Source organism: Kryptolebias marmoratus, linkage group LG1 (genome assembly GCF_001649575.2).
Source record: "Kryptolebias marmoratus isolate JLee-2015 linkage group LG1, ASM164957v2, whole genome shotgun sequence".
NCBI classification, from domain to species: Eukaryota; Metazoa; Chordata; class Actinopteri; order Cyprinodontiformes; family Rivulidae; genus Kryptolebias; species Kryptolebias marmoratus.
Window position 1 is genome coordinate 8,151,906 of NC_051430.1, and position 26,150 is coordinate 8,178,055.

General features: G+C 40.8%; 1 protein-coding gene across 1 annotated transcript; it reads left to right on the forward strand.

Annotated features, from left to right (window-relative positions):
* The first annotated feature begins 611 nt into the window (after positions 1 to 611).
* Positions 612 to 23,237, forward strand: mxd1 (MAX dimerization protein 1). The gene is made up of 6 exons (XM_017414646.3): positions 612 to 1,483; positions 2,149 to 2,248; positions 12,737 to 12,766; positions 16,598 to 16,712; positions 16,896 to 17,055; positions 18,968 to 23,237. The coding sequence occupies exons 1-6, from the start codon at positions 1,417 to 1,419 to the stop codon at positions 19,162 to 19,164; spliced, it is 669 nt and encodes a 222-aa protein (XP_017270135.1). The 5' UTR covers positions 612 to 1,416; the 3' UTR covers positions 19,165 to 23,237.
* The last annotated feature ends 2,913 nt before the right edge of the window (positions 23,238 to 26,150 follow it).

Sequence of the window (26,150 nt, forward strand, 5' to 3'; positions counted from 1 at the left end):
AGAACGACTTTATTCTTCTTTTAGTTCTTTATTTATTTATTTTATGTTCTTTTATCACGTACTTCTGATACTTTAACTCAGTCGCAACTTGTATTTTTGTTATATCCGTTTGCCTGTTAGATTTGCTGTTTGAAATAAAGATTATAAAAAAAAGAAGAAGCCGGCTCGTGAGCGTGCGCGGATATGTATTTTGTGATAGGACCATCTAGGACATGTAGGAGGACGAATCAAACCAATCATGGAAGACAAAATAAGGCAAACAACACCCTGGGAGCCAATCATTGTTGTCCACCGCGAAACAGCATGGCAGAGGGGTGTGACTACTGTTAAAGGGGCATTGTCCTTTTATTAGCTCGTGCGCCTGTCAGCCAATAGTTAACGAGCTTGTCAGAAAAAAGCCAATCACAAGACGTGCTCAGTACTTCGAGAAACGGAGTCCATTACGGCTCATGTGCGTGTGTACAGTCTAATGGGACCTGGAACCAAAATGGATGAACCAGGTCCTCTATTGCAGTTTGAGCCAACCCCTTTAAGCTGTTGATAGTTTGGGGAACCAATAGGAGATGGAGTTGTTATACTCGGTATCCAATCACGTAACAGCAAACAGAGGCTTTGTGTTACCGTACAGTGGGTACCTGCTGTCCACACTAACAAGCCACAATTTTGGATGCACTTTGGAAAACTGTCGCTGTTTTATGTCAGTCGTTAAATTCGCGCGTTATCCGTGATAACCAGTACATAACTAGCAACCCAAAAAGTTCCGAACCAATAGGTTAGGTGACAACGCCGGCGAAACTTAACAACTTATAGTTGTTTTTTTTAATCTTCCTATACCGGGCAAGTGTAAACAGGCTAATGGTATTATTGTTATTTATTTTATCTTTGGCTGCCGCACAAAAAATACAACCGAGCTAGCAAGAACTTCATCCGTATTTTTGCACGCGCTAACGTTAGCCAACTTTTGTTGTTGTTTTTCCAGCAGCAGTACTCGTGAAAAAAAATATTCCCCTTAATCAGTTATTTGTTTTGTTTTTTTGCTCACAAGCCACATTTTCAAAGAGCCATCCACTTTCGTTAACAATTTGGTTTTAAAGGGGTAATCTTAGCTGTTTGGAAGTGTTAGCGTCAGCATCGGCTAGCCAGTTAAATCACCAAGCCCTTTAACCATTATTTAAGTCACCAACCAAGGAAGAGACCAGTTTCGCCTTGTACCGACTGCAGCTTTTATTCGGGACCTTTAACTTTTAAAAGGAACAGCTGGTAACCTGCAGGAGCGACTCTTAAACGTCAACTTTTGGGACAATAACTAGCAGAAAAGAGCAAAGCACCCGAGTGTTCCGAAAGAGGAAAGACCTTGGCTACAGTCACGGAATCCCTCACTGGATTGTTATATTATTATTAGTGTTATTGTTGAAAATGGCGGCGATCGGAATGGTGCAGATGTTGATCGAAGCAGCGGAATACCTCGATCGCAGGGAACGAGGTAAAGTAACATTTTATTCAGATTGTAAGCTTTCCCCCTCATGATTGTGACTTTCCACTGATCCGAGTTTCTGCTCGTTATTTTACAGCTGCATAAAAATACAAATAGAAAACCGGTTGCTTGCTGCACTTTATTAATGCATAAAGTAACTGGGCCGTGTGTATTCAGTATATTAACACTGTCGAAATCTGCACAGCCTGTGCTTAACCCAGAAAGGTGCACATCATTGTGATAATGCTGCTGATTATAAGCCCATTTAGCACATAAATGCATGGAGCAAATAAAAAGATGCATATTCATTTTTGATATGCACCTTTGAATATAGTCAGATGTGCAGGAACACTGTGTTTTAGCGAAGGCTCCTCCTTTCCTTCTGTTGTGGTTTGCTGGTGGGGTTTATTGTAGTTCAGGATGACATCATTGTCCAAGCTGAGAGTGGTGGGGGTGGGTGGTGGGGCTGTGGGGGGGGTTACCGTATAAAGATGCTGCATTAAAATCCTCTCCTTGCATGCACGCACCTCAGCATAAACCATTGCAGCAGAGATCGTAAAGATCAAGATGTGACACCTTGCACTAGCCCTCCTCCAGACTTGGCTTGCTGCCACCGTGGCTATATTTTGCAGAGAACAGCACACGTGACCACTATGTTGTTTGTTTGCTTGCAGAAGCCGAGCATGGCTATGCCTCCATGCCGCCCTTCGTCAGCAGCCGGGAGAGGGAAAGCCTGAAAAGGAAAAACAAAAGCAAGAAAAACACAAGTAGCAGGTAATAGTGATTCAACATGTGTGTCTAAAAACTTGTGGGGCGGGCGGGAGGAGGTTTGCTGCACCCTCGCACTGAGGACACTTGATGTAAATGCTCAGGCATCATCACAGCTGCATTCTGAGGACAGGGAATATGACAGATTTACACCCAGTTATGGAGTAGAAGAAAATGTGGCAGCTGTACAGTTGTTTTCAGTGTTACTCCTCATCACTGACATGGGAAGTGGCTTCACTGTTGTTATTTGAATCAGTCTGCCCGGTTTCTGCTTTTGCTTTCAATGCCTTTTGCTGAAGGTGTGCTTGCCATTTCTTTTGTCTGTTAGCAAAATATGTCATCAACCAAAGGACACATTTTAATTAAAACAACCAGAAAGCAATAACTGGATATACATCTATAACTGATTACCTTTTGGAGTCATTCCCATTCAAGATGGCTGCCACAGCAAAGCAACCTTAGCAATCCCTAAACTGGCTATAATCAATTTTACAGATAGTGAGCTAAAAGTTGCTGTGTTAGTAGCCGAGAGTCATACCAAACACATACTCTGAGTTCTAATTGATTCTGAGATCTGTCCTATAAACCTTTTCCAATAACCCTTGCAGTCAACTGTGTCTGTTTGGGAAAAACCAATAGGCAGATAAAAAAAAAAAAACTTTCACTTTTCACTTTCACCTACACCTACAACTGATTGCCTTTTGATGTCAACCCAATTCAGTCAGACTGCCTCATCTGATTGACATTATCCAACAAAAAATAACTATACCTCGGTTATACTTACAGATATTGAGCTAAATTTGGCACGGTAGTAGCTGTGAGTCATCGTCAACACTTACTCTGAGTTCTAACACATCTTCCAAGGTTTCACAATATCGCATGAGATCGTGCGATATGAATTCTTTCAAGAAATGCTAGGTTTTGAATTTATATTCAAGTTGCTAATGCAGTCATTTTAAATAAATCTAATTTAGTTTACCTATTGATTTGAATTTATCTAGTCTGCAGGGTACATTGCACTACCTCATGAAGCTTTATGGTACATTTGACTGTTGGTTATTAGCGCTGACCTGACTTTCAATTGTTTTTTTACCCATTTGCTTTGTTTTATTTATATTAATTTCACGAGTCACAGAAACTCCCAATATGCCAAAGAATTTACAAGAGCATCTAGTGTGTAATAAAAGGCTGTTCATTTGGTAAAGTACCATGTCAAAACTACACCTTCTTCCAAATCTAATATTTAGTTTTTTTTGCCTCAGCACATCATCAAAAACACAATCTGATTCTCACCAATTGTAAAGCAGGATTAGTGGCTCTGAGTCTTTGAGATGGTCATTGTTGTTAAAAAAATAGAAATCACCTCAGTGTGTCTACGGGGAGATTCTGTCCTCCGCTCTGTCTTTCTCGGTTAAGCTTTCCATTTGACTTACAAGGAAAAGCATCTTCATGATACATAATTTAGTAGAAACAAATGCTTACAGTCTAAACCCTAAGCTGAATAATTTCTTTTTTTTTCCTGATAGTCATAAAACACAATACAGTAAATCATACTTGCTGAAATGCATAGAAATTAATCCATACAGTCATATGCAGACCCACAACCATGTTAAAAATGCTTTGATAAAATAAAAAGATAACAGATAAACTAAAACTACATTTTAGAGCCTAAATCTAGTCTCTGAATTAAACAGGTTTTATATTTGTTTTTTAATGCAAAAAGCTTTTGGAACTGTCTGAAATACATCTAAAAGAATAAAGTAGCCACTTGTTGTTATATTACTGTAACAAACTACAGCTGCAGCAATTAATTTGAAATATACAATGTTGTTATTCATTTTGCAGTATGTGTGCTTTAATGTCATTTCAGTGATATTTCCAAACTTCGTTTTATTTATATATACTTATTTGAACTGAAACTGTATTTCAGACTCAAGGTCCAATCAGACATAGTCTATGTCAGATATTTCATATCTCATCAGCGTTCTACACACACACACACACACACACACACACACACACATACCCACTCTCTCTCTCTCCCTCCCTCTCTCACGTACGTATTAAAGATAAGATAAGAAAAAATGTTACAATTACCATTTTGGCAGTCTGATGGAGCAAAACACAAAAATTAACAGCTCGCGGCAGAGCATGTGACTCTCACTCGCCTCTGCGTAAAAAGACAGCAGCAACAAGCACCCGTTGGCTCACGTACGCCCCCTTCAGTGCGGCAGAGTACTGCCCTGCCTCACCCTGTGGCTTTTCACTGCGGTTTTATGTCCCCTCAGCAAAACTAAATATGTCACTAACAAACATTGAACGTAAATGGTTAAAGACATTAGCCAGACTGTGGAAAATCAGGGTATATAAACCATTATATTAGTGACATGCAGCTATACGGCAACAGGCACGCGCCAATTGCATGTATCAACCCGGTTTGTGATGGATTGCGTATTTAGAGGTGAGACTCGGCTCGTTGCTGCCGCACCTTGCATTTCATCCTTGTATTTGAACAGGAAATATGCAATTTCAGCGATTTTTGACTATAAAAATGTTTGAAAATTAGTCATACATAAACATCAGTGGACAAATATTAATATTAATTTAATGTTATCGTGTTTTTGTCTTGTCATGATGACAGGTGAGGCTCTGCCTCACCTGCCTCTCCTGACCGCACGTCCCTGGACATAGACAATAAGAAACAACCAAACAGATACAAATATTCACAACTATCAAAAAAAATGTTGCTTTCATTTTTGTTTTTGCCCTACTCCTTTAGGTTTGAGGTCTGAACTCATTTCAACACCTATTTTTTTTTTCTTTTGTTTTTTCCCACTTGTAGATGTGGTGCTATGTTTTAGATGATTGTTTTGTTGCATGACCCAGTTCGGTCCAACCTTCAGCTGTCACACAGATGGCCTCGCATTTGACTCTAAAATCCTTTGGTCAACGGAGGAGTTCATGTTGACTCAGTGACTGTAAGGTGCTCGGGTCCTGTGGCTGCAAATCAAGCTCAAATCCTCACACCGACCCCTGCCGTGGTACAATATTCTAAAAGCCCTGTAGTTAGGTTAGATGTAACTTTACAAACCTGTCATGTTTTTTAATACTTTATTTAAATTGGAGACATTGCCTTCTGTGGTTAGATTAGTTTTGGCAACATTTCCTGTCTCCATGTTGGAGATGTTTTGAGAGTGGACGAACCAACTGAAGTGTCCTCATAGAAGGTGTCTGCTATGGACTGAACATACTGTAATTTGTTTTCTTTACAGCTCTCCACCAAGCATCTCATGATGTCCACTTCAAGTGTGTCGCCACTGTTTGCCATTTTCTCTAAAATGCTGTTCATGTGCCAAGTCTCTGTCATAACTTGGTGTTAACAATGAAAAACTTGGATTGAAAGATTTGGGGTTGTGCCAAAAAGCTGGATAATGCAGAAAATAATTTGCCACCAAAATTTAAACTGATTGTGTAATTTAAGTGACTTTATACCAATGCGCTGTAGTCTGCCATCACTATACCATTAAAAGAGAGGCAGGTGAAACAGAGCAAATTTGGTTATTAATACTTGGTTGTAATATTGACTGCTCAGACATGTGCCTGTATACAGCAAGACAGAGTCATGGTTAGTAAAACAACGTGAAATTATTAAAACTTACGAAAAACTATTGATGACAAATCGCTAATTTATGTGTAACACTCCAGAAATGGTTTTCTGATAATACAAGCTCTGTGAGCGGCTGTGTGAATGTGTGTTGTGCGAAGAGTATTTTTAGACTTTGCACTGTGTTCTGTAAAGCAAGAGACTGACAGTGGCAACTATTGGTTAGGCTTTATAGCCAGTGGCCACTCAATGAGTCAAACTGGGTCAGTGAAGGTGACTGCAGGAGGCATTTCAGTTAGAAGGCCTGTCCTGGCCAAGTCACTCACCTTTATGGACATCTACAACCCCATAAACATTTATTCAGCTACATCAACATGTTGTAACAGCCATAGGTTGGTTACTGGGAGAAAGTCCTCTGATTGGCTGATAACCATACAAAAGAATCTCTGTAATATGCCAATGTGATATTAGCTGTTATTTCTCTTATTTTTAAACCTTAAATGATTGTTAAACATATATGCACTACAACATTCATATGACCAAAAAAAGTTTAGTTTAAATTGTATCGTAATCACATTAAACACATTAAACTGAGCATAATCTGTTGATAAGTAAAAACTTGTTAAGCAAGAACACAGGGAACTGGTGAACTTAGTTGGGTTACCCTCTTAGAGGGGCGTCTGATCTTGAGCTTTGGTTTCTGAGGCTCATCCCCAAAAAGCTACTTGATGCCACCTTCACATGGACCTACTGCTTGCAGGGAGAAAAGTCAAGATTTGGTGTAATGGGAACCAGGTAGCAGGCAAGAGCAGGGGGCTTGGATGTGCCAATATATAATGTCAAAAACTGGCTCTAGGTACATGGAATGTCACCATGCTGGTGGGAAAAGAGCTGTAGCAGGAATGAGATTGAGCTGTGCTTACTAGATATAGTTTGACTCACCTCAACACACACCCTAGGGTCTGGAACCAAACTCCTGATAAAGGCTCTTTTGTACCCAGGTGTTGCCCAGGGAAACTATCTTCATGCAGATGTGGGAATACTCACAAACCTCCAGCTGAGTGCCTCAGTGTGGTAGTTATCCTCAGTGAACAAGAGTGTTGTCTCTTTTTAAGCATTAGAGGGAAAAGCTCTTCTTAGGCACCTAACAGCAGTTTAGGCCTTTCCGGAGTCTCTAGATGGTGTCCTGAAAGAGCTGTTATATGGGAATTCCATCATTCTCTTGAAAAACTTGAATGCCCATATTGGTAATGGGAGAGTAACATGAAGCGGTGTGATCAGAAAAAACTGGCTCCTACATCTGACCTTGAGATGTGTTCTGACGTTGGATTTCAGTGCTTGGCATCTGTTAAAAAATATATAAGCATAGGTGATTTATAAGTGTACATTAGTACCTGGCCATCTTTGGCCAAAGAATAAGGATCTAGTTTGTATGCTGGTGTAGATTCTCAGTCATCCAGAACATAGCAAATCCTCCAAAAATATTTAAAAAACAGAACATCTGGACTTGTACTCTGTAAATGAAAATGTTTTGCTTCCTGTCTGGGGAGCTTTCTCAATTCAAAGCTGGAGAGTGTGAGATTTCAAACTTTAAACTGCATGAAATGCCTCCTTGCTGCCTTCCATCTGGGTTTTTTTTTGAGCATGTCCCATTGGGAGAAGGGGGAATACTTCTTTTGGCCAGGGAACACCTTGAGATCCCACAGGAGGAGCTGGAGAGTGTCTGTGGGTAGAGGGATGTTTAGGTGCACCCTCTGAACCCGCTGCCTCCACGACGTGACCTTGAATAAGCAGACAAAAGTAGATGGATGGATGTACCTGTATAATGTACATCAAATGTATTGGTGTGCAAGTTAATTTTGTCCATAGTAAAATTAATGGCATGTAAGGCAATCACATTCATTGTCTATAAATAAAAGAAACAGCTCTTTGCATCTGCTACAGCCAGGAGTATGTCTGTTGTGTAAGGCAGCAATGTACTGTAAGTGATGGTGACAAATTTGTTGCCACCATGTTTGAAAGAAAATAGGGCATGCTTTCAAATAAGAGTGTGTCTGAACATGCTTAGTAGCGCTACATATTTAGACATGCAAAGTGTTGAACACGTGGGACCGTGTTTGTCTACATGTCCAGCGTAACTTTGAGCCTGCCATCATTTACCTGCCCCTTTTAGTGTCATCTGAGTATTAGATTATGATAAACTGCCACGAGTTTCTCATTGGTAGTGAGCACCTTTCCAGGTTTGACTCATTGCTCTTTAAGGGGATCAGAGCTGCAATAGTTAGCGATAATAGTTTCTGCATAGTTGGACTGATCTGATGTGGTCAAATTATTAATGGAAAGCCTAACAAATAGTAGTGCTGAATAATTTTGCCTCCAAATTCCAGACTAATTTCTGCTAGTGACTGCAGGGTCATCAATTGGTCGATTATTTCTTATTTTTCGCTTTTAAATCCGAAAATATAAGGCTGTCATGTATATATGCGTGCATATCTTAGAACAATCAGATCTCAGTGCCCCTCTAGTTTGTGTTGCAATCAAATGCTTGGATGTGTGAATAGTGGGGGAGGGGAGTCATCATCATCCTGATGTATATATGTGTATGTGTGTCAGAAGTAGTGATTCCCCCTCATTTTTCTCTCCCCTCCTTTTTTTTTTTTGCCCCTTTCGGTATTTTTATTCCTTCATCTTCACTTCCACAATGCTCCTTTGCCTTGTTTGCTGTACGCTTGTTTAACAAACATTCATACACGGTACCACAGAAAATCATGGCGCTTGTTGTACAGGAGGCTTTTAGCACTCATTAGCATGCATTGTTGTTCAGGATTATGTGGTTGGCTTGGGTGACCGTGGAAGATTCTCGTTGTTGGCTGAGCTAAATGGCAGATGGACTGGTGAATCATCCTGGAACAATTTGGTACTCCAGTTCAAATTGATCCGTTTATCATTTTCATTTAGGGTTAAATGTTCCCCCAAACCAGTTAGTTCAAAGATACAATATCTTGCTATCTCCTTACTACCCTTTTAAATTGATACAGGGTCTAAAGTCGTTGCCTTCCCAGAAAGTTGCCCACTATTACGCCACCAAAGGCAAAAGCAACTATGTTTTGGCCCATGTGGATGTGAGTGTTCATTTGTCTGTACCATTATCAAAATGTCTATGGACCACTGGATGGATTTTAATGAAACTCTCAGGAAGTAATCATTAGACGTATATCTACAACTGACTAACTTGAAGTCAGCTCTATTCAAGATGGCTGCCACAGCCTTAGCAGGTTTTGATAAACCAAAAGTGGCTATAACTAGCCAATTTTACAGATGTTGAGCTAAACATTTTGCGTGGTAGTAGCTGAGAGTCGTTCTCAATATATAATCTTGGTGCTAACACACCACACAAGTTCTCACAATATCAAACGAGATTGTGTGTTTAATTGTCATTTACAAGAGCAAAATGACAAAAACTAACTTGTTTAAAACTGACATGAAAGGCACTGGTTGATATGCATTCCTTCAAGGCATGCTAAATTTCAGTGGTGTCTCTAAAAGTGTGTTAATTTGAGTTGTCATATGAGGTTTGAAACTAATTAAAAAAAACAATAGTTTAAAGCAATTTTTTTATTCCTGTCTTTAAACCATTACCGTATTTATTTTTTTATAGCAGCTAAACTTTAGTCTACACAATGTAATACCCTAAAAGGGTATATTGTTTATATTGAAACATTAGCTTTGTTTTCATGCGATACAAAGTTATTATTTATTTAAGTTGAAATTTGGACCTTTTTGGATCTGAATGGTCAGAACTTTTTTGGTAACAAACGGAAATCTAATCAATATTAGGTGGGTAGTCATAATGTTATAAGAATCAATGAAGGCTAGCATTTTCCCTAAAATCTAGCCAAATGCCAATCGTAAGAAGAACCTATTAGACTGTATTTTAGTGAATTTTCTCTTCAGCTTTCAGTTCATCCCTGGGATTTTAGCTGACATTTAGGAATGTGACCATCTGTCACACCATTTGTTGATGTATGTTCCTCAGGGGTTCATGTGGAAATATGGAAGATGGCTTTCAAATAGGGCTGCACATTATAAGAAAATTATGCATTTAAAATAAGTTCTAAATGTTGTGATGTTGATATCAACACACTCACATTTTCCTCACTCTTTCTCTTCTGTCATATTAGCACTCACAACACACTGTGTGCTTTTAGCAACTTGGTTACTATCATCTAAACTGGGTATAGGCAACAGGGGCAGTGGACACCTGATAAGCCAAGTATATTATTGGCACTTTGAATATATTAATCTTTGATTTATTGTAGTCCAAGCCGTTCTTTCTAATATCAATGATACTGTGATAACAATATTTTTTTGATAAATCTTTTATAGATTGTGCAGCTGTACTTTCCAGCTGTACAAGATGATACATTGATGAAAACAGATGCAGCCTTCAGATTAGATGAGTAAATTACTATTTAACATATGGTGTCTTAATCATTGTAGTACTATTAAATGAAGCTCTTATACTACTGCCTTGCAAAATGCTCCAATTAAGAACATTGTAGGTTGTTGTCAGACTGTTCTTGTTTTCTTCTGTAATATATTTTTATATAGTTCATGATCCCACCTCAGTGATCACTCACCAGAGTTTCAACTGAAGGTGTAGTCAGTTAAAACAAAAAAAAGCCCCAATCAGTAAATTTATAAAATGATGATATCAAGCTTATGGAAACTTTCGAGCCATGTCCAAGGCAATGACAAAAAGTTGAGGGTTCTCAGTGTGTTTATGTAAAATAATTCAAGTCTTCAATGCAGAATCCCTTCCTCACCTGGTCTAACTTGAGCTTATTGTGTCATAGTGTCTGACATGTGGAGGGGCAGAAAGACATGGGGCTGGAGCAGGAGGAGCAATGTATTCAAGGCCCAGAAATCTAGCCTGAATATGTACAGTCTCTCTCCTGCCAGCACTGTTATGTCACCAGTGGCTGTCTGCCCTGTACAAGAATGTACACCAGCTGGAGGGGGCCAGGCGAGAAAGAGAGCACCCTCAGTACTGCCTGAAACATGATGACATTCAACCACACACACACACACACACACACACACACACACACATAAAACAGTTTGCTACACCAGGAAAACGGGGCGCACTTGCAGCCTTTCTGCATCCTCCCATGTTGCAATGTCAGACATCATTTTTACAAGCTGTAATTAAAAGATGGTTTTGACAGAACTTCATCAACATCTCTTTGCATCAAAATGCTTGAAACAGGGATACTGTAGTGTTGAGCATTGCTTAAAAAAGCAGAGGTTATTTTGGGAGTCGCAGTGGGTGGGAGGGGGTTTCAGGGGTCAGGTAGAGGTGGAGAAGAATTTAAGAGTGATGGGGGGGGTCTTCCTTCCCCCTTGTGGTGCTTCCCTCCTTTTTCCGAAGGTCAGATTTGCAGATTTCCTCCAAATTATTTTCTTGTTTATGTATCTGCTGCTTACCTTTTTAAGACTTTTACTAAGATAATCACCTACCTTGTTTGTTCCATTAGTTATTTTGTAGACCAAAGCCCAATCCCAGTCCTATGGAACAATATTTTAGGGTTAGGGGCTAGGTTTAGGGCTAAGGTGTGACTTGAGTTTTGGTTAGGGTTAGGCTCGTACTGGTAACAGTAACTGCTGGACTTGGGGTTTTGGGTTAGGCTACAGAAATTAATGGAAGTCAATGTCTTAATAAGGATATAAATACAAACTTTGTGTGGGTGTGTTCCATTCCAGTGTGGGAATGGAACACTACCACTACCACACCTCCATCTCTCATTTTACCTCTACTGTCTTCCCCCACCCCCACCCACCATGCTCAGAAATACATGTACATTAGATGATCTGCTCTGGCCTTTGCTTTTTGGCTACTGTCACTACGTTTATCCACAGGCCTCCTTGCTATGTCTTTGTATGTAAAAGTGGTTGTTCAAGAAGGTTCCTTTCTTCAACTCCATTAAAACAAATGCAGTAAAATGAGTTCAATGTAGTTTGTTTTACATACAGTCAGCGGGATTATGTTTGCAAAACTGTTAAGACTTTATGGGGTAAAAGCTCTGCAGCTTCTGTATGGGGCACATAAATCATGGCGATAAGGTCACTGCAACCTTTACACTCTTATCATAAATACAAAACACAGACAGTTAGTTTGACCCTGTGGTTTTGTTGGGAAAAATGCCAAATGTTTTGTGTTTTGGTAGAGTTGAAAATCAACAGCTTCACTGCTTTTATTCTTAGAAAGGACCCATTTTTGTTGGAGATCTTTGTATAAATCATAACAATTATATACTGGCTGTATGGCGTTTTAACTTGCTGTAAAAAATCTGTGTTTCTTAAACACAGTGACATAGTACTTATTTACTATTATTTTTCTGAGTAGGTTGATTAAATTGTATAAAACAGTTTCTAAATCTGAAAGAATATGTTTTACAGAACATTGGTTTTCTTGGCCTACATGAAACTGCAGAATTCTGCTAATGTCACAATTTGTCTTTCTGCTTTAAATCTCTAGCTTTTGTCTAAATGTGTATACAAGGTGATTTGTATTTTTATGTTTTCATTTTCCACTCTGTCGGTGTTATTGTTTTGCTTGATTAAACGTAAAGGTTAAAAAGGCAGGCATCGAAACACTCAGCTTTTTCTTCATTTTTTTTTACTAGTTTCATTTTATCAGCTTTTTTTTTTTAAATTTCTTTTTGAATTCTCATGTACTACCACACAAACATCACTCCCCTGCAGTGAGATCCAGGACTGCAGTGATGGTGTATGAACAAGGGAAACCTTGCCATGTTTTTTCATTGCTTTTTTTTATTATTAGATTTTATTTCTAACATTGTTTTTTTTTATTATTATTATTTCTGCAGGTCTACACACAATGAAATGGAAAAGAACAGGTATGTAATAAAATCTTCATATCTTGAGTATGGTTTTGCATGTTTGTGCTGTTCCTGACTTCATGAATAGTGAACCATCCAAGTTCCTGGTAGAATCTCACTGGGCCATCACTATTGGCGACTCGTTGGCAAACGACATTTGCTAGGTGGTTTCCAAAATGTTGAGCTTTGTTCAAAAAATTTGTGCCATTCATTTTTCTTTCACAATAGTCACTTAGTTATCACAGCCCATCCCAAGAGCTCTAAAGCAGTATTTTGACGCCTTCACAATAGCTCTCCTCTGACAGAAACCATCCAAGACCACAGCTCAGAATGGCCAGTTCTAAAAAGCACCCCAAAGATGGATAATTATTCATAAATCTGCCCATTTTCATTTCCAAAGTGTACTCCAGTAGGGGCCGACTGCCAAGGTGGGTACGAAGCAAGTCGAGGAAGGTTTGATGTGGGCAACAAAATAATGTGCACGGCCTAGATTACACTTTTCCAAGCTGTTCATGCAAATCTAGCCACTCAAAGCACCGCCAAATGGCTCAAGGGTTGCTGGGCTGCAAAAACCCAGAATTCGTTGAGACGGCAACTGAAAATTTGCCTGTGTTCTTGAAATTCTGAATAGCCAACTAGCTGCAGCCCAAGCAGATGCTACCCTTTTCAGTAACATATGGGTTTTCCCTGGAAAGCGTTTTGGTAAATTGGATTCTTTCTTAAATTTTCCCTCTTATACTTGATGCCACGTCACCATCGCATCATCACTTTTACCACACAGAAACAATTGTGTTGTAAAATATATATATAAAAATGTTCAGATAGAATCTGTAAATGACAGTGCGAATGAAATGTTTTGTATTTTTAGTTTCATCTTTCTCTGGAAGTTGAGAAATTAAAGGTTTTTGTAAACAGAAGTTTAAACCCTCTGGGTTTTCAAGGCCTTTTTTATAGGTTTTTAAAATTACAAAATCGGAATTGATCTAAAACAAAACGGGTATTGTGAAATGTATTTTAGCCTTTAATTTTAAAACGCTTTTGGCTCAGAGCTTCAGTAGGTTTTTACTTACTGAGCTGTTTGTTCACTTTGCCCTCCTGACTTGAACAGGCACATGAGGTGCATTTGTTGTATCAGCTGACTCAATAGGACCTTTGAATGACAAACATCGTAGCACAACATAAGAACCGTCTTCACAAGATTTCCTCAAACTCATAAACTTATGTATAACTGCTCTGCAAAGCATTTGAGCAGTCAATAATTTGTCATTCTATAAGCAATTATGTGTCAATAACTATCATCTTTAAGATTTTATTTTATTTCTTTTGAAACAGTGGCTTAGTGCAGGTCTGTCAGTGACTTGACACAATGAAAGGACGATCCTCAGCATTTATTTGAAAAGAAAACTGAGTGGGATAGTTGATCCAAAGCAGCAGCTCGGTACATGGGGGCTACCGTTTCCTGTGTACGTGTGTTCAGGCCTCTCTGTGTTCCTGTGCACCTCAAATATTTGTGAGTATCTGCATGATCGTCAGAAATATCAGACAAGTAGTAAATTAGTCTGGGTAAACGAGAGGAGTACAGACGAGACCCACCTTCCTCTCTTGAGCATAGTTGGCTCAGTGAAATAACCATACAGGCGATAAGACTTTTCTCTGTGGTTGCCCATAGAAACCAGAACACGTCTCGGTGTGTATGTGCGTGTGTGTGCGCTCATTTGCTTTCATGTAACTCGACTCCAATTGCCACCGCAGTTCCTTCACACGCAAGCTTCTCCGTGTTCGCCATGGCCGCTCTCTGTCAGGGTTCAGAAGGTGAACGCAGGGACAGTGGGGTGATTTACTGCTGGTGAGGCAAAGTTCTCCAGCTGACCTAAATGTTGCTTTGAGGAGATAATGGAACTGTTTTTAGCTGCAGGGATCAACACAGCTGTAGCTGGTTTCTGTTACTTTTTGTAGACAATAACTTTTTTTTTACTTTTTGTGTTCAGTTTGAAACTGCATTCTGGCTTTCGGCCGATAAGGCAGCAGCTCTGCATACGTTCTCACCTATTGACACAGTAAACCTGAATAACCTGCTGCTGACACAGTGCTGTGTGCTACAGCCGTGCTGCTGCGTTTTCCTCACCGGCCTGTGCTTGTTTCATGAGTCTGCTGCTCATCAGTGTTGTTTAACAAACATTAGCTCGCCCTGTTGATCCCATATTATGTCAGAACAACACGGGTGGGGACATTTCCATGTTATGTAATGGCTCTCTGGATGCCCTTTGGACTGAGTCAGCTGAGAAATACACTCTTGTTTTCACCTGCTCACTACAGCGTTGTGTGTGTGCGTGTAAAGGCTTTTCACTCTGTGTATTGGAGGGAATATAATTCCCCTGCCCACATTCAAATCAGTCATAGATCCTCTCGATGTGTCCAATTTGAATAAGCCTTTTAGGCGCTGACGCTCGCATCCAGCCCAGAGAAGATGAGGGAAAAGCATTCGAACACTCGCTGTCAGGAGGAGTCTGACGTACGCCGGGGCCCACTCGCTCAGGAAACAACACAAAGCACACAGACACGTACACACTCGTAACGAGGCTGGAGCTGGAGGTGTGTGTTGTGTAACAGTGGGGTCAAGTGGCTGCCACCACCCACCAGACCTGAGCCACTGCCAGGTCTGTTGGATTACAGCAGCTGATAGACCTGCCACAGGAAGTGCAGCGGAGACGAGATGGGGTGTGGGGTGGGTGATCTCAGGGCTGCAGCACAGGACTTTTCAAGCTCCGCACATTATTGCTCAATGAAACGCCACATGTATACAGTTTCTTAAACATTCACAAATTCCTTTAAAATCTTTGCAGCTGATAATTAACTAGCATTTGTGTGAATGGTAAATGGCCTGCACTTGTGTAGCGCTTTATCTAGTCCAAGGACCTCAAAGTGCTTCACACTACAGTCAGCCATTCATCCATTCACACACTGATGGTGGTGAGCTACATTGTAGCCACAGCTGCCCTGGGACAGGCTGACAGACGTGAGGCTGCCATTACACCGGCGCCACCGAACCATCTGACCACCACCAGTAGGCAAGGCAGGTGAAGTGTCTTGCCAAACACAACGGCTGAGACGGACAGAACGGGACGAACCCCTACCTCCTGAGCCACTGCTGGAGTGTCTTGGTGGCAAAGAGCAACCAAGACGTGTGGTGGCTCATGAGGAAAAACACGTTCTTGTTATATAACTGTTTTTTATCACCCACTGCTGAAAGGTCAAAGGCAGACGATAATGTTTTCGCCTATGTCTGTGTGTGTTCGTGGGCCTGTCTGTTGGCAAAATATCTCATGAATCACTGGACGGATTTTGATCAAACTCTTAGGAAGTAATTGCATGATGTAAATCTACAACTGATTAACGTTTGGAGTCAGTCCACTTCAAGGTGGCCGCCATAGCTGATCAACATTAGCCGTCTCTCAAACAGTTTCACAGATAATGAGCTAAAATTTGACGCGGTAGTAGCTGAGAGTCATTCACACACTTTCAGTGTGACATCTCATGAGATAATGTTATTTATGAGGTTTGACCAAAACCAGCTACTACTTCATCATTTCTTAACATAGGATGATCTTAGTTTAAGGCTCTGACGGGAAAGGCAGCAGGCGACAGGCATTTCTACAAGAAATGCTAGGCCTTCAATTTTTGTTTGGGCTACAAAAACGCTCTTTTCAAACCAGCCTGACAGACGTCTGACTCTTCTTCCGCAGCGAGACTATTAAATCAGTCTTAATTGCTTGTTTTTTATTTTCTGTTAGAAGAAGAAAAAAGACGTTTGACATTTTCGTTCATCTCTCTGTCACCTTTTCTCTCCAGACGAGCACATCTACGACTGTGTTTAGAGCGCTTGAAATCCCTCGTTCCTCTGGGACAAGATGCCAACCGGCACACCACCCTCAGCCTGCTGATGAAGGCCAAAGATCATATCAAGGTGTGTGCGTGTGCGAGACACACTCAGTCAGTCCGACGGGGGCAACTTGTTGTCCCCGGTGGTGGGTAAGTTTGTTAGTATTGGGCATTAGAGTACCCGAAATGTCTCTGATAAGCTGCTGTGGATACATAGACGCCATCAGCAGCTCCTGAGGTCCGCTGTTTCTTCTCTTCCTCTGCGCAGAGGTTAGAGGAGAGCGAAAGGAAAGCTCAGCACACCTTGGAGCAGCTACAGCGAGAGCAGAGGCACCTGCAGAGGCGTCTGGAGCAGCTGGGGGTGGAGAGGACCCGCATGGACAGCACCGGCTCCACTCAGTGCTCTGAGAAGTCTGATTCTGATCAGGGTGAGTGAATTGGCTTAGTCCGTCTATTAAAGGTTGATTTTTTTCAATTCAGCAATTTAAATATAGTATCATCATATAGTATTCATCAAATCATACCTAAGTTGTCTCAGGAGAACTTGATGTAGCAAAGTAAAAAATATATATATATTATACAGGAAAAACTCCAATATCGATCAGTGAGAGACAGGAAGAAAGGTCCAACCAGCTGAACATCCTGTTATAAAGGAGTTTCAGTCTCGATATTAAAATGTCTTGAACTAGTTTTTCACTTTTACCCAGGATGTTGCTTCAATCTCTAAGAAACCTAAGTGCTTCACAGGAAATAGGATTTTCATGGTATTCTGTCCTTGACTCATATTGTAAATGTCCGCCCTGAAGTTTAATTGTATGAAACAGTGTTAAAAGACGCAGTTTTGTTTGATAAAAATACTTTATTTATTCACAATTTGTTTTCAATAAAATGCCTCACATAGAGTAGGTCATCAAAAGTTTTCCAGATCCAAGGATATCTTTGGTTCTGGTTATTGTTCACTTTCAATTTCCTGTGCTTCCATATGTCCAACAAACAGTATACAAATCATATTTTCTACAGCATTTGCAGTTTTTTTATTCTATGCCTTTATCATGACTATCAGAAGCCAACCAACTCCGACAAATTTCATCAACAGCTTTTTTTTTTTTTCTATGTAGTGCTCTTGTGGCAAGCTCTGCCCCTATCATGAAATAATTCAATGTTAGTGAACCACAATATTGTATGATACTGATGGTGTGGATACAACTGGAAAAACACAAATAAAGATTTTACAAAACAAGTTTTTTGCCACCAAAAAAAAATTTTAAAATCCCCTTTTGATTATCAATGCAAACAAAAACCACACGTGCACAACTGGTACCGTTTATGCTCAGTAACTGTACTTAAAGAAAATAATAATACAGACATTTACTGAAGAAACTGAAAGTGAGTTATTAAATCTAAAAGAAGCAGGACACTAGCTAAGCTAAAAGGAACAGAAGGGTAGCACATAAATAAAAGTAGCATAAGAAGACAAAACTTGAACTGCTATGCTGAAGCAGATTTCAAACAGAATAATGTTTTTGAAGAAATGGAAGAGATATTAATGCATTTCTATAGGGAAAATATTTGTTATTGTAAATGTTTTAAAAACCAAAAGCCACAACACCCATCTCCTGAACGAGCTGAACGTTTTGATACATGAATGGCCAAAATAGCACCAAGGATGCAAAACTAGTTAATTACCCAAACCTATTTGAGGCCATGGTTAGAAGACGCTGTTTTTAAGTGAAACCAGAACATTTCTGTTGGTGTACACAACAACAGCAATCAGATTCTCTTTTTAAACCTTGGTCTCAGAGTAGAAGTTTGTGGAGACACCTGGCCTAGGTGCAGTCAACATATTTTCTGCGCTTGCCAGAGTAGTTTAACAACAGTAACAATGGCGGAGAGTACTCTTTGTGCTACTCGCCCTTTTCAACGTGTAGCAGTGACCCAACCTCACGTCGAACCAAACAACCATTCGTGCGTTCTCTGTTTTGGATGTAACCGGTTTTGTGCTGTGGCCCTGTGATGGATTTGCGACCGGTCCAGGGTGTCCCCCGCCTCTCGTACTGGAGACAGAAGTGTCTACTCACATGCGTGTGTCGTTAAAATACAAAAATCACAGCACCACCTAGTGACCTGGCATGGAAACTACAGCATTGCCATGTAAACACGTAACTTTTCTGGAATCAACATAAAAAAATCTCTAATGTTTCCAGGAGATCGTTCACGTGTAAACAGGGCCTGAGACATGGAAACATGATAGTAGTAACATGAGCTGTGGAGCAAATCAGTAAAGATGATTGCTGAATTGTCATTCAATAGTGATGTCTTTGCTTTTGTTGTGTTAAACAGAAGACCTGGATGTGGATGTTGAGGGGACGGACTACCTGCTGGGTGACCTGGAGTGGAGCACCAGCAGTGTGAGCGACTCAGGGGATGAGCGAGGCAGCCTGCGCAGCAGCTGTAGCGACGAGGGCTACTCCAGCGCCAGCCTGCAGCGCCTGCACGACACTCAGGAGAGGGCCAAGCAGCTGGGCTGCAGCCTATAAACAGCCCCCCATCACTCACCCAACACCCACCCCTCCGCTCAGTCAATCCCAGCCCAAGATTGTTTCACCACTCCTCCCTGCTCAGACCTCACCCCCTCCCCTCCCCTTCCCTCCCCTCCCCTCCCTGTAAAGACTGACCAAGTCAGAGGTCTCGGTGGACTTCCTGTCCGCAGCCTGGCTTCCATTCAGACTGCAACACCTCTGAGACACCTGCCAACATCCAGCCCTTCATCAGCGGTCAGTCTTAAGGGTGTCGCCCTCTCTGCTCCACGCCAATCAATAGAGTGGGATTTTAAAGACACTCCACCCCCCCACCTCTGCCCTACCGTCCTTCAAAAACACAACTTTCAGCCAGAGAATGTTACCACACAATGTCCCACTGCCTCTTTTTCTATGCCTCAAGAGCCATGGGCAGCACTTATGAGATTTCACTCTTAAATCACACACATGCATAAATTAACACATACACACACACCTCTGGATTTCTACTAGTTGCCCAATGAAACCTTTAAAAGGTGTGACACCGATGTGATGTGGGGCATTTTTTTCTGCCCCGCTCACCAGTCAACAATCAGTGCATGGTACGTTGCACTTAAAATTGTTTTTGTAAACAAAAGTGTCATCTTTTCCGACACTCTCTCCCCCCGCCCCCCTCCCCCCTCATCCTTGCTTGGTGGCGGTAATATACTACCAGATGAAGTGAATGTTTGTAAAACATGTCAGTCAGCAGACTCTGTGGACACTAAACTCGACTGGTGTTAGACTGTCTGAGCCGACAGCAATACATTCTTTTAGCTTTAGCAGTCGGGCTCGTGACTACCCTCTAATTACATGTCCACACCTGCCATTCAGAGAGAAAAACAAACAAACAAGGAAAAAAAATGCACAGCGTGAGATTGTGATGGGGTTTGGGGGTTATGGGGAGTTCTGCCTCTCTCTGATGACGGTGGCATTTCTAACAGCAACCCCTTCTCCCCAGTGTGTATGTCATGTCTGGGCCTTTAACACCAGCCGCCAGGCTATACGCTGGTATCTTTTTTTTTTTTTTTTTTTTTTAAACCAGGCCATGGCACGTTTTTGTACACTACTCCTTCACTGCCCCGTTCAGGAGGTGTTAACTGGAAGGGAAAAGCCTGTTTATCCAGATCAGCCGAGAGACTTGAACACATTCCGCGATGTAAAAGCAGACGAGCAGGCGAGACCGAGGCGACTATTTGTTTTTGTTAGTGGACGTTTCCGCCATTTACTTCTGAAGTTCAGGCCGAAGCAGAATGGCTCGTTTTCAGTGGGAACACACAGCCAGAGGCCCGAATGTTTCTGCGTTCATCTTTAAAAAAACAAAACAAAAAAAAGCACTAAAATGTTAGGATTTTCTTTCCTTTGCCTTGCCTTCATAGCTATTTATTATTTCAGTAAAAATGTACACCTTTTAATGTAAATAGTTCTCAGAAAGATCTCTATGTGTAACACCAAATGTATTTATTAGATATCCTAAATATATAGATGAATATATAAAACTATATTTAGTCATAGCTTCTGTTCTTTTTGTGAAGAGTTTCTTATCAGTAGGTTGTTTGCACAGCCAAGTCAATCTCTAGAATATTTAGAAGAAAAAAAAACATTTCTTGTGCCTCGAGGCTTTGGTGTCTGTTGAATTTGGCACGGTGCTCCTAGGAAATGAAACGTTTTCATTGTGGTCAACCTTAAATGTTTGCTGTTTTAAAATCAGTCTTACAAAGGGATGATGGGGCAAATAACGACAACAATAATAATAATTAAAAAAAATCTGAATAGCTTAGAAAAATGTGAATTAAAAGGTGTAAGAAGGAATAGGCAGCTTGGCGAGCAGGGAAAGTGTTCGTGGGGAATCTCGCGCAGCTCAGGCTTTTGCGGGATATCAGCACCCCTTGATGTTGCTCTGAGTCGTCACGTGCAGAGAGAGCGAGACTTGCAGGGATTAGAACCTCTGCTCGTGCAACCGACAGCTCAGCTAAAGAATAACGAAGGTACACCGCCACCACCAACACACACAGCAAAAAACTAAAAAAATCAAATAAAATAAAATCGGAAAAAATAGTGATAGGATTTAGTCTTTCGGTGTGGCATGCTGCTTGTTTTTGTCATGTTAAAACCCTTTTCACGCAGAGAGGAGAGCCGTGTAGCCACGATTACAGCAGAATGTGCTTCAAAAGTAGGCGAGTGGGCAGGTGTGTTCACTGAAACGCTATCTGCTGGTGCGTGCATGTGTACACTGTGTGTGTGTGTGTGTTTATTTCGTCACTGTCTTCAGAGAGATATCTTTTTTTGGGTGGTAGAGGGCGGGTGGCTTGAAAAATTGTAAGGCGACGTTTCTGTTTCCTGTTTAGAAGTTAAATGAAATGATCAGTTATAAACCTGAGCACACATCTTTTCCTCCTCTTGGTTTTTGATTTTCTGTGTTCGCCAAGTGACCATGTGCGAGCCCGACTCCCTCCTCCACATGCTGCGTTGGCGTTTATGGTGCAGGCAGGATGGGTGTGAGCATTTGGGACGGGGTGCTTTTACTCTACATCTTAAAGGAATAGTCTGGTCGTTTTTGAAGTGGCGTTCTGTCTTCTGGTTATCAGTAGAGTGAGTAGCTTATCAGCCGTGACATCAGTCAGGGAGTATGGAGGAAAGGCCAGAAGTCTTCCTTTTTCTGTCTCTTTCTCAAAAACAACTTACCGGTGTGAAAGAACACTACTTTAGCTCATATTAAACTCTGCACTTTTGTATGACAGTTTTAGTGCGTTCCTGCTTTCTCAGCGGAAGAATGCCAAGGTTACTTTGATAATGAATGAGTGCTGAGCATAGACCATGCTAACAGGCTGCTGAATGTATCAGTGTGTTGGGAGATGAGTAAATCTTTGGACTGACTAGACCAGTGGGGTCCAGTCCTGGTCCTGGAGGGTCGCTATCCTGCATGTTTTAGATGTTTCTCTGGTGTCACACACCTGATTCAAATGACAGGGATTAACAAGCTTCTGTAGAACCTGAAGTCCTGGTAAAGAGCAGGGAAGCAACTAAAACATGCAGGATGGTGGCCCTCCAGGACCAGGACTGGACACCACTGGGCTAGACCATCAAGATATATTATAACTAGAGACAGGAAGTTGAAGCCACAAAGAGCAATGACCCCTAGTGGCTGGCTGCAGTACAGTTTTAAAGTCCTTCCCCTCCATACAAATAATTGGGATCTTTTGACCAAACACAAGAAAAGAAAATTCATTTCATGTATAAGCATGCATTTAAAAAGATTAGTTCAGTTTTAATTAGTTATTTGAGGCTTAGAGAAAAGTGTCGGATTAGACTATGATTGACATCCTGGTAACGAGCTAGGAGGGTGCGTCTCTGCAAGACTCACGGCTGCTAAGGTGCTAACTGTTGCTAACTATTAGAACGCCACTTCAGTAACGGAACAGAATATTACTTTAAGGGTCACGCTGCGACCGCCCCTCCCTCCCACCCAACCTGATGACCCTGGTGCTCTCAGCACCTGCCTTAAGAAGCAGGTGTGGAATCTCTCGAAGAACAAGACTACAGTCAGACCAGTTGTTTAAGCTACAGCTTTCAGCTTCAGGAGGGGAGGGGAGGGGAGAGGAGGGGGGGACTGGTGCGCATTTGGATTTTTGCACCATTACTTCCCCCGCACACAACGTGGCTAGTAATGCCTTAAAACGGTAATATAAGTACGACCCCAACGAGAAGCAAGACACTTAGGAGTGTTGACGATGCGTAGAGCCGCATCACGGAGACCATTCCTTTTCATTGTGGCTGCCTCGGGCGCCGGAAACACATGGCGTCATAACTCCACGAACATCATCATCGTCACCTGCCACCTCTCTCCGCAGAGAGGTCAAATGTCTGTTTTCTGATTATTGGATGATTCCTGCACTTACTTTTTAAGAATTGGAGCTTTTGAACATTGTATTCTAATTAAATCACTTCAAATGTGGGTAAAAAAAAAAGCCCTTTGACAAAGAGTTGTGGAGCAGCAGTTTATATTTGCCACTGACAATAAAAGAATAAATTATTTGGAAACCCTTGTTTACCTACCTGTCTCCTTGTCGTGGTCTTTATTTGTGGTTCAGCGAACTAAAGCTTCAGCAGGAAATCTGGTGTGCAGCCTAAAGACATCTGAGAATGATCCAATCTGCTGTCTTCTCAGACAGCCTGAATTAGTTACAAAATAAGTGAATTTTGGCCAAAAAGAAATGGAATATAAATGTGGAAATATGAAAAATGAACAAGTATTACAAGCCTCGCATTCCTTGGAGGACTACATATTGCGTGTCACCTTCCAAGTCAGAAAGGTTCAAGTCATTTGGCTACTGTTGCTTAGCTGTGGCAGACATTTTGTAATCGGACTGACTCCAAAAGTTAATCAGTTGTAGATGTTCATCCGATGAATATTTCCTGTAGGTTTTGTTAATATTCATTCAGTGGTTCATGAGATATTTTACTAACAGTGTAATAGAGTTGGATGCAAATAGTTAAAGGCAAAATTTTAAACAAAGCTCTTGCGCAGTTTGTTAGTCCTCAAAATATGTGTTGGGGATGCCTCCAGCTACTACCACACCAAAGTTTAGGCAAGTATTTGTACAACCGACTGATTCATAGCCATTTTTGTGTTTTTGAAAGTTAGTTGACTGTGGCAGCCATCTTGAATCGTGTTACCTCTAAAGGTTAATCAGTTGTAGCTGTACATCCATGGATTAGTTTCTTAAAATTTGCCCAGTGTGTCATGAAATATTTTGCTAACAGACAGACACAAAGACACCACCTTTGCCTTTCGACAGAGGGTGATATAAGAATAAATGTAAAATATAAGCAAAAAACATGGAATATTCAGACATATTTAATTAATTTATTCATTAGGTATGTGTTTATTTTATTTTTACCTTTTGCCTTTTTGTCTTTTAATTACTGCTAATCTCTAGCTCTGTTTTGTCTTTGGTTTTCTCTGCAGTCTTTTGCTTTGAGTCAGTGAGATTTGAGCCCGACTTGTCTGTTTCTTTTTCTGATTTTTTTTATTTTTCTAACAGTTCACTAAAACGTATTTCTGGACAATTTTGAGCAACCAGAATCATTCATGCAGAAACCTCACTACACCCATAGTTCTAAAGCCAGTGTTGTCAGACAAATGTTGTTTTTTAAATTCGGTGTATACTGTCTTACTTTATGAAGCTTTTGCTGATCTGGCCCTGCTATCATTTTATTCTGATGAACCATAGAAGAAAGGCGAGTCTTTGTGGGGGCGGGGAGTGGGGACTTCGTGTTTGCCAGCCTTTCATTGTGTTTCAAAGTAAATTTCTGGCCAAGTCCCAAATCTGTGTGATCTCAGCCATCTGACTGCAGCTTTCTAACCAACACACACAAACCCAGAGCAGGAGGAGGAGAAGGAAGAGGGGGATGTGTATCATCAGAAGCCTCCTGCATCCTTTCTGGATCTTTGGATTATGAAAACCTCAGGTATATTTAGTTGGTCTACAGTATAATAGTTGGGCATTGTTATTTAAAAACTATAAGGTTTTTTACAGTATAGATCTCTTCTTTCTGGTCAGTGTGCTGGTGTGCTTCATTTACAGCTGCATACAGTCAGTAGTTCTATGCAATAATCTTACACCATCACTCTTCAGTTCTACCCTCCTGTTCAAATGTAGTCAATCCTGGCTTCAAGTTATTAAAAAGACAAAGGCTAAACTCCTAACTTGACATATAAATGTGGTCATTTACAAATCTGAATGTGACCCCACTGTGAGTACATCCTTCTCTTATATTCAGATCATTCTGGACAGAAGGCGAGTCACGTGCTGTTGCAACAGATCCAGAAGTCCTAACAGGAACAATTCAGTTGCAACGAACCATTTAAGTCAGTGATGTCCAATCCTGGTCTTGGAGGGCCACCATCCTGCATCAGCAGGTCTTCAGGTTCTCCAGAAGACTGTTAATCACTCAGTCATTCAAATCAGGTGTGTCACAGCAAAGAAACATCTAAAACCTGCAGGACAGTGGCCGTCCAGGACCAGGGCTGGACATTAGTGTCATGATTGTGTTTAATCGTGACTCTAATCAACACACAGTAACTCATCTAATGCATTTCTCTGAATCTTAATAACTCCTCATTCAGCTGACTGAATCCAGCAAATGCTGTAGGTTTTTTAAGTTGAATATAATGTTTTTTTAAGTAAAATGTGTTGCGGGCAATTCTAAAAAACCCTTTTAAGCTGGGCTGTGTAACGTATTTAAAAGTGTTTAGTATTTTACCTGCAGTTGACTTCAGTGAGTGGCTCTTAAACAGGATTCTTGTCCGGTGAAGAAACTGCTGCCATTCAGCTTTGGCCATCCTTCATTTCTTTAGATTTTCAAAGCAGAAAATAATGTGTTAACAAAAAGAAAAAAAACTGGTGCAAATACAAGGTAAAAGAAAGAAAAAAGATTGAAAGCAAATTTTTGGTCATTGGTTCTTTAGCTTCCTGGTTTCTTTGGATTGCTTTAATTCTTCTGGAATAGCCATCCAAGTGTTTTAAAGGGCATTTCAAATCATTTCTTTGGAACTTTGTTTTTTTTTTTTCTCTCTCTCTTTCTCTTTCTCTCTATCTCTTTGTCAAGATAAATGCACTTTACTTTAGTAATCTAAAGCTTCAGACTCTGAAGAGACCAACCTATGGCTGAGTGTGTTTTGGGATCACTGTCATACTGAAGAATCAAGTTTTATATAGCGGATCAAAATCTAATGACACATACACACACACACTGTTTTTGGTTGTTTGTTTTGTTTTTAAATTTCTACTAATTAAGAAGTGTCTAAGTTTCCTTTTGTTGCTCAAAATTGTAGCCATGACAATATGTTTAGGACAGCTGCCATGTTGTATTTTTGGAACCAGAGTCTGCACACTCAGGATGTGGGACTTTAAGTCCCAAATATGACCCCGCATACAACCATGGTGTCCCAAAGATGAAAAAAC